At 36.4% G+C, this 13,812-nt stretch overlaps 1 protein-coding gene across 5 annotated transcripts in view; it reads left to right on the forward strand.

Moving 5' to 3' along the window:
• The first annotated feature begins 6,998 nt into the window (after positions 1–6,998).
• The window catches only part of LOC311291509 (myosin IXb), a 30,154-nt gene continuing 23,340 nt past the window's right edge, over positions 6,999–13,812 (forward strand). For all 5 annotated transcript variants that reach the window (XM_084410545.1, XM_084410543.1, XM_084410546.1 and 2 more), the window contains exons 1-2: positions 6,999–7,330; positions 7,921–8,811. In XM_084410545.1, coding sequence (XP_084266671.1) covers positions 7,981–8,811 — 831 coding nt within the window. In that variant the 5' untranslated portion in view covers positions 6,999–7,330; positions 7,921–7,980. The remainder of the gene's footprint in view (positions 7,331–7,920; positions 8,812–13,812) is intronic.

The raw sequence follows: 13,812 nt of genomic DNA on the forward strand, positions 1-13,812 counted from the left end.
GCTGTGTCTGGCCCGTTCTCCCACACTGAGCGCTCTTCTGCTGAGAGTCCTGCTAAAGCAGTGTCAGTCTCTCTCTGTTAGCTCAGAGCATCTAGTAAAGCACAGGGTGTGGAAGACTACTGATAAACTGTGAGATATGAGGTATGAGGGTGTCATGTGCTGCTCTGTTAGCCTAGCGGCTAGCATTTACCAGAAAATAAAGGCATAAAAATAGTGTGTTAGTAGTTCACTTTTAAGGTTTTTGAGAGAGCACAGAGAATGTCTGTAGTTATCAAATATCACACCGTTTGTGCAAAGGAATTACAAAAACAGACCAAAATATGTTGAATCCTATTTGTATGTAGTGATATATTTAAAGAAAGCCAGAAGATTAGAAATAACAGCAGCTGCCAATTTTAGAAACAAAGATTGTATATTGTCAGGGCCTGTTAATATATTTATTTATTTATTTAAATTTTTTTTTCCTCCAAGTTTATTAGTGATCTGTTGAAAGTGAACTCTTTGATTCTGTGTAATGTATGCAGAAAGGCTCTGTCAGAAGGGTATCCCACAGTGGAAAAATTGTATTATCATTTACTGATCATTATTTAATTAGATTAGAATTAAATGATAATTACATATAAGAGGAATGATATAATAATGTATTATAATTACTTTAACAAAATCACTTTGGAGTGTTTTTAACCTAAACTGACAATGAATTGATTTAGTAGATAATCCCCCCATACAACAGTCCACGCAGAGGCGAGACTGAAACCCTGGAGCTGGCCAACCTCGTTTGATTTCTTTCCTATTGTCATCAATAATGAGTATATGAATATAGAAAGATCCTTGATAAATTACATAAATGGCATTTTTAACAGATCTGTTATATTCTAATCATTTGATTCCTTATGAGGAAATATAGCAAAGAATTTGCTAAATTAAAAAAAATATATATTCTGTTTGTGGCTTAGTCTATCAAGAATTTTCATTCTAGTGTATCAACAGTACATTTATTTAATTCTGTTTATTTTATAAAGTAATATAAATAACTAAATAGTATACTAATATCTAGTAGAAATATATAAAAATAAAAACCCTATTAACTTATCTCACTTTAGTGAAAATAGTTTAATTTTATTATTGACCAATACCCCCGATAGGGCGCTAGAGAGTTTCACACTTTTCCAGAACAATGTGACTCGTGGGGACGGCAATACTCTGTGTGACCACCAGGGGCGCATAGATACACACTCACACAGATTTTTGTCTTGAAAACGGTCTTCATGGGGACTTCAGAAAAAACTGCATGGGGCGTGTCTAGACACTGTCTGGGAGGTGCCTATGGGGCTTTGCCCGTGGGGACCTCAATTTAGGTCCCCACGGTGACACGAGTCCCCACGAGTCTGTGTGCATTCAGGTTGAAGTCCCCACCGGGATAGAAAAACAAGAACACACACACACACACACACACACACACACACACACACACACACACACACACACACACACACACACACACACACATGTCTGGTGCACTATCTTTGTGAGGACTCTCCATAGACGTAATGGTTTTTATACTGTACAAACTGTATATTCTATCCCCTTACACTGCCCCTATCCCTAACCCTACCCATCACAGGAGACATTCTGCATTTTTACATTTTCAAAAAAACTAATTCTGTATGATTTATAAGCTTTTGTACCCATGGGGACCTCAATTTAGGTCCCCACGGTGACACGAGTCCCCATGAGTCTGTGTGCATTCAGGTTTAAGTCCCCACCGGTGTAGAAAAACATGTACACACACACACACACACACACACACACACACACACACACACACACACACACACACACACACACACACACACACACACACACACAGGTATAATTTGAAATGTATGTTTGTCAAAAGAAAAAAAGGTACATGCATACATTTAAAAAGTTTTCTAAGTGAAAATTGTGTTTTACTCATGTGAGGAAACTGCTCGGCTACAGTACTAATAAAAGATGCTGGTCATCAGTCTGTTTTAAAGAATAAAATAAAGTAAAAGTTTTATTTAAAGGAAATAGACTTTTCTTGCTTTTTGTATGGCAAACAAATGTATAAAATGTTTGAAAGTTTAAAATCCCTGTGTGTCTTATTTTACTCAGAATTTTGTAGTAAAATATGTAAATTTGTTGTTTTACAACACACACACACACACACACACACACACACACACACACTATGGGTTGGGTTAAAAACTAAAACATTTTCTTTAAAAAATACTAAAATAACAAAAGTAACAACCAAATTTATATACACTAAAAAGATGTTTTTGTGTGCGAGCCCAGAGAATCACCAGAAAGCTTTTGATGAAGTGTCATTCTTTAAACATCTAGGCTAGCCTAAGCAACTGTCCTAAAACCATTAACAAACCCATTTAGGATGCACTCTTCCCCCGCCAGTTCCACTCGCAAACACCGTCACTGTGAGTTAGATAAATGTTTTGATTCTTTGTCTTTTTAACACTGATCCTATTGGCGTCGGGAAACAGATACAGATGTTCTAGAAAAAACGACACCTTTTCTTGTTGAGAAGAATATAGCACGGGATGTGTGGGTAATTAGGACTCTTTGGCTTGATGAACGTGTCTGATTCTTTGTCTTAGGCATTAACATAAAACCTAAAGTTCAGGTACTACTGATCCTACTGAGGTACACACACACACACACACACACACACACACACACACCACACACACACAGTTGTTCTTAAAAGAACATTTACCACTCTACAGATAAGGCGTTGTCAGGAAAATTCGTTTCGTGTACCTACCCCGAAGTGACAAAATAAAAAATAAAATTCTGTATCAAAATCTATAAGGAAAGACCAGTACTTTGTTTAGGCTTGGTTTGTAGGGAATTACAAACCTGTGCATATATATTCAAACACACATAACTATAGAACCAATTCTTAATGCGCATGTGAACTCCATCAGTGTTTCTCACAGGTTCGCGTTTAAAGTCTGTGTAGAGAGAATGGTGTCGTCTTAGCGGCCCCTAATTTAATAACAAATGATCGTTGCGACGGAAGCGAATCAATCAAAACTAACTTTAGCTGGAAAATAACTTTATTAAAGAACCGCTATCCAGCCAAAACATTCTCTGTTACCTTAAATTATACGTTTATCTCTGTAAAGCTGCTTTGAAACAATCTACATTGTTAAAAGCGCTATATAAATGAAGATGACTTGACTTGACTTAAAAGAACATCCCCAGACATGTTATTTAAATGAATATAGCCAGTGTGGTGTAGGGGTAATGGTATTCCTGAATTTCTTGACTCAAATACTATGACTCAGTTAACATATAGGCTACCCTATTGATCAAACAACAACGATTTTGACACTCAGGGTGTCAACATTACGTAATACCTGCTTGGGTGAATTTCACCCCCAACAATCAAAGGAATACAACCAGCAACAGTTTCATCCATACAGACGTTCCCCCCTGTAAAAACATCTGACACCCACTGACCAGTCAGTTTGAGTGACACATGGATTCCCTGTCAATCACTAGTGACACTAGGGTCATAAATCAATCAAATGGGGTCATAAATCAACCAAAAGTGACACAAAGTATATGTTAATACTACTGGTGTATATCCATTTCTGCATATATTTCTACAAAACGACTGTACTGTACGTTAAAAGATTGGGATGGTATGTTGTAACTTTAACTCACAATCCAAACCATCATTCACATCCATAACCTAAAAATCCACAACCTTTAAAACCATTAGAAATATGTGCTCTGGTAAAAAGTTCACACTAGAAGTTATCATGCTATAACATCTACCTCTTGGTATTTATTTCTGTTGCTAGGATGCAGAGAGCTTGTTACTATGGAAACCAGATGTTTGTTTATGCTGTAATGTGGTTAGAGTGATGTGTAATTCGGAGCACATGTCCGCTCCACTGCTGCAAAAAGCGGAAATAGTGATTCCCCTCTTTCTTCTAACCACTCCCTTCCTCACAAGATGCTGGTCACACACAGAAAAAGAGACTGAGAAAATATATACAGAGAGAGGACAAGAGATTATGAGAAAGGAAGAGTGCAGCTGAGTGTTACGATAAAAATAAAATGCCCATTACGCACTCTCTTCCAATTCAATAATCATATTTACTAATTAAAAACACTATAAATGTATCAGCATGGGTTGTGATAAAGCACACAAAGATGAAGACAATCTTTAATAAACTCCAAAGTGAAATCCAAGAAAACACAAAATGAGACCAGACAAATGAGAACTGAAAAGACTGCAACTTAAAATACATGGTAAATAATGGTAAAATAACAAACACATATGCAGATCAAATTAATCACCATGACAACTGATAAGTGGCAGGAAAACTACACAAAGAAAATCAAGAAATGAATGAAAACAAACTAAAGGTCCATGCAAATGAAACTAAGACCAAAATAACTGAATGTCTGTGACAATATATTTTATTATAGCCTATATTATTTTGTGTTTTTTTTATTAAGAATTTGTATAATAATTAAACATATACAGGCCTGGTTTCACAGACAGGTCTTGGATTAAGTCAGGCCTTAGTTCAATTAGAGCATTTAAGTAGCTTTTATAAATGTGCCTTTAAAAAAACATTACTGGTGTGCATCTTGAAACAAAACAATGCACTGACATATTTTAAGATATGTCAGTGCAAGTTGCTTTCAGTTAAAACAGGGCTTCTGCGTCGGCCAATAGTGAGCCTACGTGTGACGTACAACACAGAAGCGCTGCGCAGTTATACTACGTGAAAAGACTCGAGGCCCAGAGAGAAGGAAATGAATAGTGGAATAAAGTTGTCTTTTTTTTTTTTTTTGCGCACTAAAAGTATTCTCGTCACTTTATAAACTTAAGATTGAGCCACTGTAGTCACTTGGACTATATTAACGATGTCTTTAATACATTTTCTGGGCCAGCAAGTTATAATGCCTTAGAAGCCTATGGAGGAGTGATCCAGCTCTCAGATTTAATCAAAAATATCTTAATTTGTGTTCCGAAGATGAACGAAGGTCTTACGGGTTGGAACAACATGAGGGAGAGTAATTACTGACAGAATTTTCATTTTTGGGTGAACTAACCCTTTAAGCCTTGTCTAGGGTTGCCAACCGTTCCGTATAATACGGAATCGTCCCGTATTTGACACATAGAAGTCTTGTTCCGTATTGAACTGATACGGAACGCACTTTGTTCCGTATTTTTGAGAATCAATTCAGTGCAAATCCATGACAGACACATATCAGACTATGAACGAAGACATTTGTAGGCTATGATAAGAAAAAAAAAACCCGACGGTGCGGTAGTTACTAATTTCTCCCTCTGTTTGTCTATGATCAGCGTAGTGTTTTTAACATCTTGGAACGTCATCAGAGAATGCCCTTTTAACTGGTCGTTTCAGTCATTGTGAGTCACGTATCGTAGCAACGATGACGTCAAGTGACAACAGCGGGAAATGTAAAAATGACTCAGACATTCTCTGCTCTTACCTCCGAGCAGCCGGCGAAAAAGAAGAGAGCACAAAAATATACATACAGGTGTTGTGTTGCTTGAATGCAGTATTTGAGTGCAATATTTTATATTTTCTTTATTAGCTGTTTTTTAATGTATTATTGTTTTGCACTGGAAAGAAAATTAACTATAATGGAAGTATAATTATATAAAGATATTTGCACTACACTTCCTTAAAATGTTGTCTAATTAAATAAAAAATATTATTTTTTGCACTGGAAAGAACATTCGAGAAGTCTAATTCTAGTGCATAAGTTCGCACAAGGCTGTGTTTATTTTTCTTCAAATGCAGTCTAAGCCGATGAGTTTTGAAATTGAATTATATATTTTGTATTTGTTTAAGTTAAAAATAAAACGTATTATAAACTAAACAAATCCATGGTTCATTGTTGGCAAAATGACCATGATAGCCTTTATATTTCACATCTATGTGGTTCAGTCTTGTATTGATTAGGCCTACTTGCTATTCAATATAGGCTAGGCCTAATAAGTTGTAGGCCTATTATAATATGCTATAATGTATGAAATATATTTATCTAAATATCAATTAGTTTCCACAATATTCACCAGAAGTCATCATTTCAGGGGTTATTTAAAAAAAAATTATTCCGTGGGGGCATGTCATTACACCCCACCCCCCGTTCCTTATTTTTATTTCAGAAAGTTGGCAACCCTAGCCTTGTCTGTGAAACCGGGGGGATTGTGTTTTCAAAAATGTTCAGGATTAGAGTGTTTAATCAGACTGAAAGATTTGTAATTATCGAACAGACAAAAAATGACACACAACGATCGAGCATATTTGAAATAAAATAATTTATTGACGGGATAATTTTTTTGATAAGTTATCAAAAAGTAATGTATTCATTCTTAATTATTTTAATTATTAATTAATTATTGCAAATAAATTAAACTGTAATGTCATTGTTTGTTTACCAAATAAAATACAAAGTATAGTGTCATAAATATACATAATATATGTGTATATTAATAATATATATATATATATAGCCAAACGTTGCAGGATTTACTATGCTGGTGACTGTTAATATGTTAATACGCGTCATCACAGTCTGTGAAAAGGATCCACAGAGAGAGACCCTTACAGACCTTGCTAAAGGGAAGGGATTGGTGTTGTATGCTACCACCTACTGGTGAGAACCAAACACGCATGGTGAAGTACGGTAACTGACCCATGCCGTTTTAAACACACTCACACGCGCGCACACACACACACACACACACACACACACACATATATATAAAGGCTATATATTTTATTTTATTTTATTTTTCTTCTTTTTTTTCTGTTTTTCTTTCTTTACAGTGATTTTTGAGAAGGGTACTGGATCTTGAATGGGAATGTGTTCAATTTGCAGGTTTACCTCAGGTCAGGTGTTCGCCTGCGTCCGGGTGTGACAGCTGCAATAGCAGTTTGAATGCAGGCGAGGGCGGCGTGTCATCATCACACACATCGACTGCAATTAAATCACACTGCGATGTCAGGAAGTAACAAGCCGCCAGTGTTGTTTCTAATTCTGGAGGCGAGCCCTATGTCTTCCTTGTTTGTCGTTGAAGATTTCTCCGTGTCAGTCACGTTTGGCGTTAACTGACTCTTAATTGTTTTACCTGTGCCCTGCATGTCGGTTTATCGTGTCCGGTTACGCAGTAATGCAGATGGACGGCTTATACTAGTTTACTAGTTTTGTCTGGAAAGCACGACAGGATTTTTTCCATGTTGGAAAGGACTCCGCTGTGGAACTAAACGAGGGTGTTTTGAAACAGGTACATTTATTGTTGTTATTTTAATATAGGCTACTTTCAAGTTTTTAATTGCCAATCTCTTAAAAGACAACTATAGTCAGATTGTCTTAACTGTAAGTAGATAAAGGTAAAGATAGTTTACCTTTATAGAGCGTATTCTGACGTTTGTCTCTTGTTTGTTGATTATTGGATGCGTTTTAATTGCGCTGTTTAAAATATATTGAAATACATTTGCTATGCCAGGATGGATTTTGTACATTTGTATTTTTCTTTAAAAATCAAAATAATAATAATAATGATATATTATACAAAAAATATAGTAACAAAACCTGTGCCTTTCTATGTTCCGAACATTTAGGAAATAAGCAACCTAACAGACAGAAAATTTGTAAAGAATAGCTACAAATATAAATATGAACAGCAGTAGGCTACTTAAACGCTGAAATTGAAAATATTTTGTTTATTATTAAATTAAAACTGTTTAATTTTGTTTGTGTCACAGTTTATGCTTATTTATAAACTGCTAACAGTTCCCACATTAGACAAGTTTGTACACGCACTGGTGGTCTGACTGCAGTTTCTCGCTCAAACTTACATTCTTTCTTCTCCAGATCCTTATCATGCTGTACTGTGCACTGCGGTATGCTGATGCATGTTTGTGCGTTTAAAGAATGAATGTCACCAACTGCAAGGGTACGAGCTGCCAGGATGAAACGGTCCACACTCTGCAAATTTACCCCAGGTTATCCGTCAGACCTGGGCAAGGATGCATCCTCAGGGTCCCAAAAGAGGCAACAGTTGCCACTGTCATCAAGATGGCTCTCACCACACTTGGCTTGGACACATCCAAGCCTTACATCCTCGTGGAGGTCCAAGAGTACGGTGGAGAGGAGTGGGTCCTTCAAGCAAGCGATCTGCCTGTTCATAGAGTCCTGCTCTGGCCTAGAAAGGCCCAAGATAAGCACCCTCAAAGTGATGGATTCTATTTCGCCCTTCAAGAGGGATGCAAGGATGGATCCATCCAGTATGACGTTTCTGTACAGCAAGAAAAAGTAGCTCAGGGACTTGTGACTCGGGGTTTCGTTGCACAGCAGCCTCGGGAATATGACGATTTATGTAACCTCCCTGAGCTAACAGAGGAGAGCATCTTGGGAACCCTACGACATCGCTTCCACAATCAGAAGATCTACACATTTGCGAGCAACATTCTTATCGCCGTCAACCCCTTCAAGTTTCTCACCATCTACAATCCCAGATATGTCAAGATGTATGAGAACCACACGCTGGGCAAGCTAGAACCTCACATCTTTGCTATTGCGGATGCAGCCTTCCACACAATGCTGAACAAACAGGTTAACCAGTGCATCGTCATCTCTGGAGAGAGTGGTTCTGGTAAAACCCAAAGCACCAACTTCCTTATTCACTGCCTGACTGCCCTCAGTCAGAAGGGCTACACTAGTGGAGTGGAACGAACTATCCTGGGGGCAGGCCCTGTGCTTGAGGTGAGTTCTGTAGGTTTGAGGTTTATCACTGTTCATTTCCTACTTTGAAGTTAGCAATCTAGTTGAAATAGGAAACCATGAAAGGATGTAAGATGGTAAGTTATTTTGAGACTCTGATGTAATTGCTGTTTTACGAGGATTATGTCCTTTGGATGAATGGTAGCCTTGTTCAGGGTTCAGCAATAAATGGTGTTTCTTCAACTATGGGCTATTTTGCACTTCAAGAGACATTTCCACCACATTTCAAATGATGCACTGGGTTTTGCACAACTTTTTAAGCAATGTTGCTGGGCAATGTTGCCATAAACGGGCAAACAGGTGAGATACCGACCGATCTAAAGTATCCAGATAGAAATTTGTTGGCTATTCTCAATGGGAAGTGCCCAACATCATTGCTCAAAAAAGTTCCCCCGTGTATCATCACCTTAAGTCTAGGCTGAGACCAATAGAAGGTTGAGTCAAAGTCCATGACAAGACCATGACCATGGAAATGTCGTCTTGAACTCAGACTTGAGACGCTCCCCTTTGTCTCGCTAATGCTCATTTCACAGCTAGCATTTTTTGTATCCTTCATACGCAATATTGAATAACATTTTCAGTGTCCAGGTCAGTTTTATTTTCAGTATTATTTATATATTTTTATAGTATTATTATTAATATTTAGCTTTTATTTTTTTAATTTTCAGTCTACATTTTATTTTATTTACATTTTCTTTTGTCATTTTATTCTTAAATTTGTAATATATATATATATAAAAAAAAATTCTATATAGCTTTAATTTATTTTTATTTCAGCTTTAGTTAATTAGTAATCAAACTTATTTATTTCAGGTATTTGCCAAGGCAACATTTCTAATTTCTAATACAATTTTTTATAAAAATCTACCCCAGGACAAAAAAGTGCCTGAAGTTGAAGAAACACCCGAACAAATGAGATAAGATCAACTACGTTAGTTTATTTTTTTTTTCTTGTACTGAATCAAGAAAAAAAGTATCTTGTCTGTAACTGTGGTCTCATGATTTATTATTTGGTTGCTCGACTCATCTCAATATCTTGATGTAATGATAAAGAGTGTCTTTCAGGCGGAAATTATGACCTCTGTGCAGGAAATGGCTTGCCCTCTCGCATTTTGCACGATTTTTAGATGTTCATGTTGATGACTGAAAGTTTGATACTCTCCTTCAATCAAATGCAACAAATTGTGTAAGAATGGTTTCCCCTTTCCTCCTTTAAGCATGGTCAAATAAGGATCTAGAAACCATTCGGCCACGCCACACGCAAGGGGACTTTCACATCACTTCCTCTGCATCTCCCAGGGAAAAGGGGACTCCGAACAGACCTCTGTCTCCTTGAGCACTTTAAATAGACACTGTAGATCCGAGTCACAGTTTAAGGGTTTCAACACACTGATATGTTTAGGTGTTACCATTGTTAATACATAAACAATGAAGTAAATTCACAACACTCTCAGGAGTTTAAGTTTTTCCACTGTTTATACAATGTGTTCATTGCAAGTTTGGTATATTTCTGAACAGTCCACTTCCTACATTTCCTGTTCAGAATTTAGTATGAAGTGTGCTAGTGCTAATGTGATAGTGAAGTTCTACTGAGTAAATAGCTCATAATTCATGGGTTTTCTTTACTGTGGCCTGAAGTCCCGCCCCCTTAAACTGAGCTGTCAGTCACCTTTTGTCATGCATTGACCAACTGGGATTCTCAATCTGATCTGAAACCGGTCAAACAAGTTCTCGGTTTTTTCTTAAAAGCTTTCTTTTATCAACAAGTCCACGCCCCTCTCAGTTCTGCAGTTTTGCTTGCAATGAAAATAAATAGCTAAGAGGAACAAGCGACTTGTGTTGAGACTTGGAGGTTTAAAATAGAATTTCTTATAAAGAGGGATGGAAAAGAACATTAGGTTATGTTTTTGTGTTCTAGCTAAAGGAAGCAGAACAAGCAAGCAGATTGAGACTGTTAAAAACGTATGGTAATATGTTGAAGTTGTGACCATTAATATTTGATGAGAATTATATGATAATTGGATCTCATAAATGATAAATAAAAGATCCACTTGAAATGAGTCATTGAAGTCCTGTTGTTCCCAGATTAGGTACCTTGATACACAACCGTTCAAAAGATTGATACTTTTATTCAGCAAGGATGCATTAAACTGATCAAAAGTTACAGTAAAGACATTTACAATGTTACAAAAATGTCATTTTTAAAATAAATGCTGTTCTTTTGAATTCTCTATTCATCAAAGAATCCTGAAAAGGTGTATCACACTATCTACAAAAATATTAAGAAATACCATGCTTTTTGTTCCTGGTTGAGCATAATGCTAGCAAAGCAAGTTACATTTTCAAGTTTGCACATACTGTTATTAAAGGCCTAGTTCACCCAAAAATGAAAACTCTGTCATGGTTTACTCACCCCAAGTTGTTCCAAGCCTGTGTGAGTTTCTCTCAAAATATCTTCTTTTGTGTTCAACACAAGAAAGCAACTCATAAAGCATAACTAAAAACTCATAAACTCATAAACTCAAAACTTTGGAACAACTTGAGGGTGAGCAAATGATGACAACATTTTTATTTTTGGGTGAAATATCCCTTTAAGTCCATTTATTGTATATAAAAGGTCTTCCAACTGAATAAATTTACATCTATTGTAAAGGTAAAAATAAAATAAAAACTGTGGTAGTGCTATGATACTTTTTGGTAATGAGTTGCTTGCTTCATGATGGGTTCTATGGTCTCTGCTTTTGGTTTTGTTGAGTCAAAAACACCTAACCTGTCCCTGTATTCCACTTCACTAATTCATAGAGACCTTTGTGTATTGCCTTCACGTGGTGTACCCCTCTAACAATATGCACATTGTTTGGCTGGCAGTGTTATTTACACATGTACTACTGTTGAACTATTATGCACCAACGCTAGAGACTCCACCTCCTTGGTAATTGTGTTTTATGTTTTGATTCTGACAGCTTAGCACTTAGTACAGATAATGGAATTGTATAGCTCAACTCCACAGTAGAGAGTTCATCATTAAAAATCCATTACCAGCGCATTTGTTACATTTAGGCATTCATACTTATTCTAAAACTCTGAATGCTATGAAATTGACTTGGTAGTCCTGTTTTATCAGCCCGTTTGTAAGAAAATAAGAAGAGATATGTCTGAAATAGAGCCAGATATAGGCAATGTGGGTGGCATATATGTGGTGGAAATTTTGGGCAAGGCAAGCATCTTTTTTTTAATATATATATATATATACACATACATACACGCATATTTAGCATTAGAATATATTCCCATTATGTCTTAAACTTACTGCTGCAAGTTTGATCTGCAGACATGAATTTTGTCTCAAATCATGAGACTTATTGAGGAGAGATTTGCCTTTACCTTTCTAAGTGACCAGACTTATGATTTTTGCTTGATCTTGGTAGATGAAAATCCCATAGACTTGCATTGAAGCGGTAACCCAAGTCTTATGTAGCAACCAGACTCGAGTAAAGTATTAACCATGTAGAACACTCTAGCAACTCTTTAACAACATTCTAAAAAAGACTTAACAACTGCATAGCAATGTGCTAGAAACTCTCGTGGGGACAAACTCCTATTACTTTTACTTCTTAAAATGTACAAATCTATGTAGTGTTGGAAACGTACTGAACAGATGTTTGAGAAACAAAAATGGGTCACAAAAAACTGGGTCATCATATCTTGAGAGTAAAATTTGTTGCATTTGCACTGAATTTTTACTCTCACTTTCACTGAACTTTGAGTGAGAGTTTATTTTGTCAGTTTTCAGTTTCATTTGATAGTTGTAAGAGGTGCCCAAATGCTCTGTTGTGACATCTGAGGAGTGCGGTTGTGACCTTTGTCCGTTTACTTCTCCAGTGTGAAAGGAATAAGAGAGCTCTGGGGGCTGAGAACACATAACAGCTGTTAAATATGTACAGCAGTGAATCTAGGCCTTGTTGTTGAGCTCTTAAAGAGATAGTTCATCAGTTGTCATCAATTACTTACTCTCATGTCATTCCAAACCCAGACTTTCGTTCATCTTCGAAACATTAAGGCATTTTTTAATGAGAGTTATGTCCCTCCATTGAAAGTCTATTCACCCAAAACTCTGACAAACGTTCACAAAGAGATAAATAAATCCATATGAATCGAGCTGTTTAATCCGAGTCTTTTAAAGGGACATGATCACTTTATAAACGTTTTGAATCATCAGCGTTTTAGTTGAACAGACCTTCAATTGAAAAACAGAAATATCTCAGATTTTATTAAAAATATCTTCATTTCTTTTTCAAAGATTAACGAAAGTTTTATGGGTTGTGAACAACATGAGGGTGAGTAAATGATTATAGAGTTTTCATTTTTGGGTGACTTAACTTTTCTGTTTCATGTGTAGAAGCCCTGGGTGTTGGCTTTGTCAGAATACCAGAACGAGTTGACGTACGTCAGCATGTCAAGACAGGCTCTGTCAGGCCATCGTATAAAAACGTATAATTTGACAGAAGTAACATCTTTTTCTATTCTCTCTATTCTGGTGTTTTATGACCTTCTTTCCTCAGAATTTGTCTTCCTACACAATTTTAACATGGAAGTGGGACAAGGAAACTATTTGTATAAAAACACGTTTACTACAGGATAAAGTCCTGAATGATGGTAATGTCACAGATCGTGTTGAAAGTATGCACATATTGAGAATCAATAGAGAGCAGTGTGAAAACCTGTTGGTACTTGTTCACATGTCAAAGTCCCTACAAAAACTGCAGTGTGTAATGTATTCCACCTTTAGCTGCACAAATAACATTATTAAATATGATTTCTAAAAAAACTGCAACTTTCTGCAACAGTTCTGGAAAAAAGAGAGAAACCAAGATTTGATGATTTTTTTGGTCTGTTATTCACACACAGCTATCATATAACTTCACAAGACTTATAAGGAATTTTTATAAGTAATCTTGAGTGCTTTTATGTTTTTTTGTTTTG

This window comes from Rutilus rutilus (assembly GCF_951802725.1).
Source record: "Rutilus rutilus genome assembly, chromosome: 6".
Lineage (NCBI taxonomy): Eukaryota > Metazoa > Chordata > Actinopteri > Cypriniformes > Leuciscidae > Rutilus > Rutilus rutilus.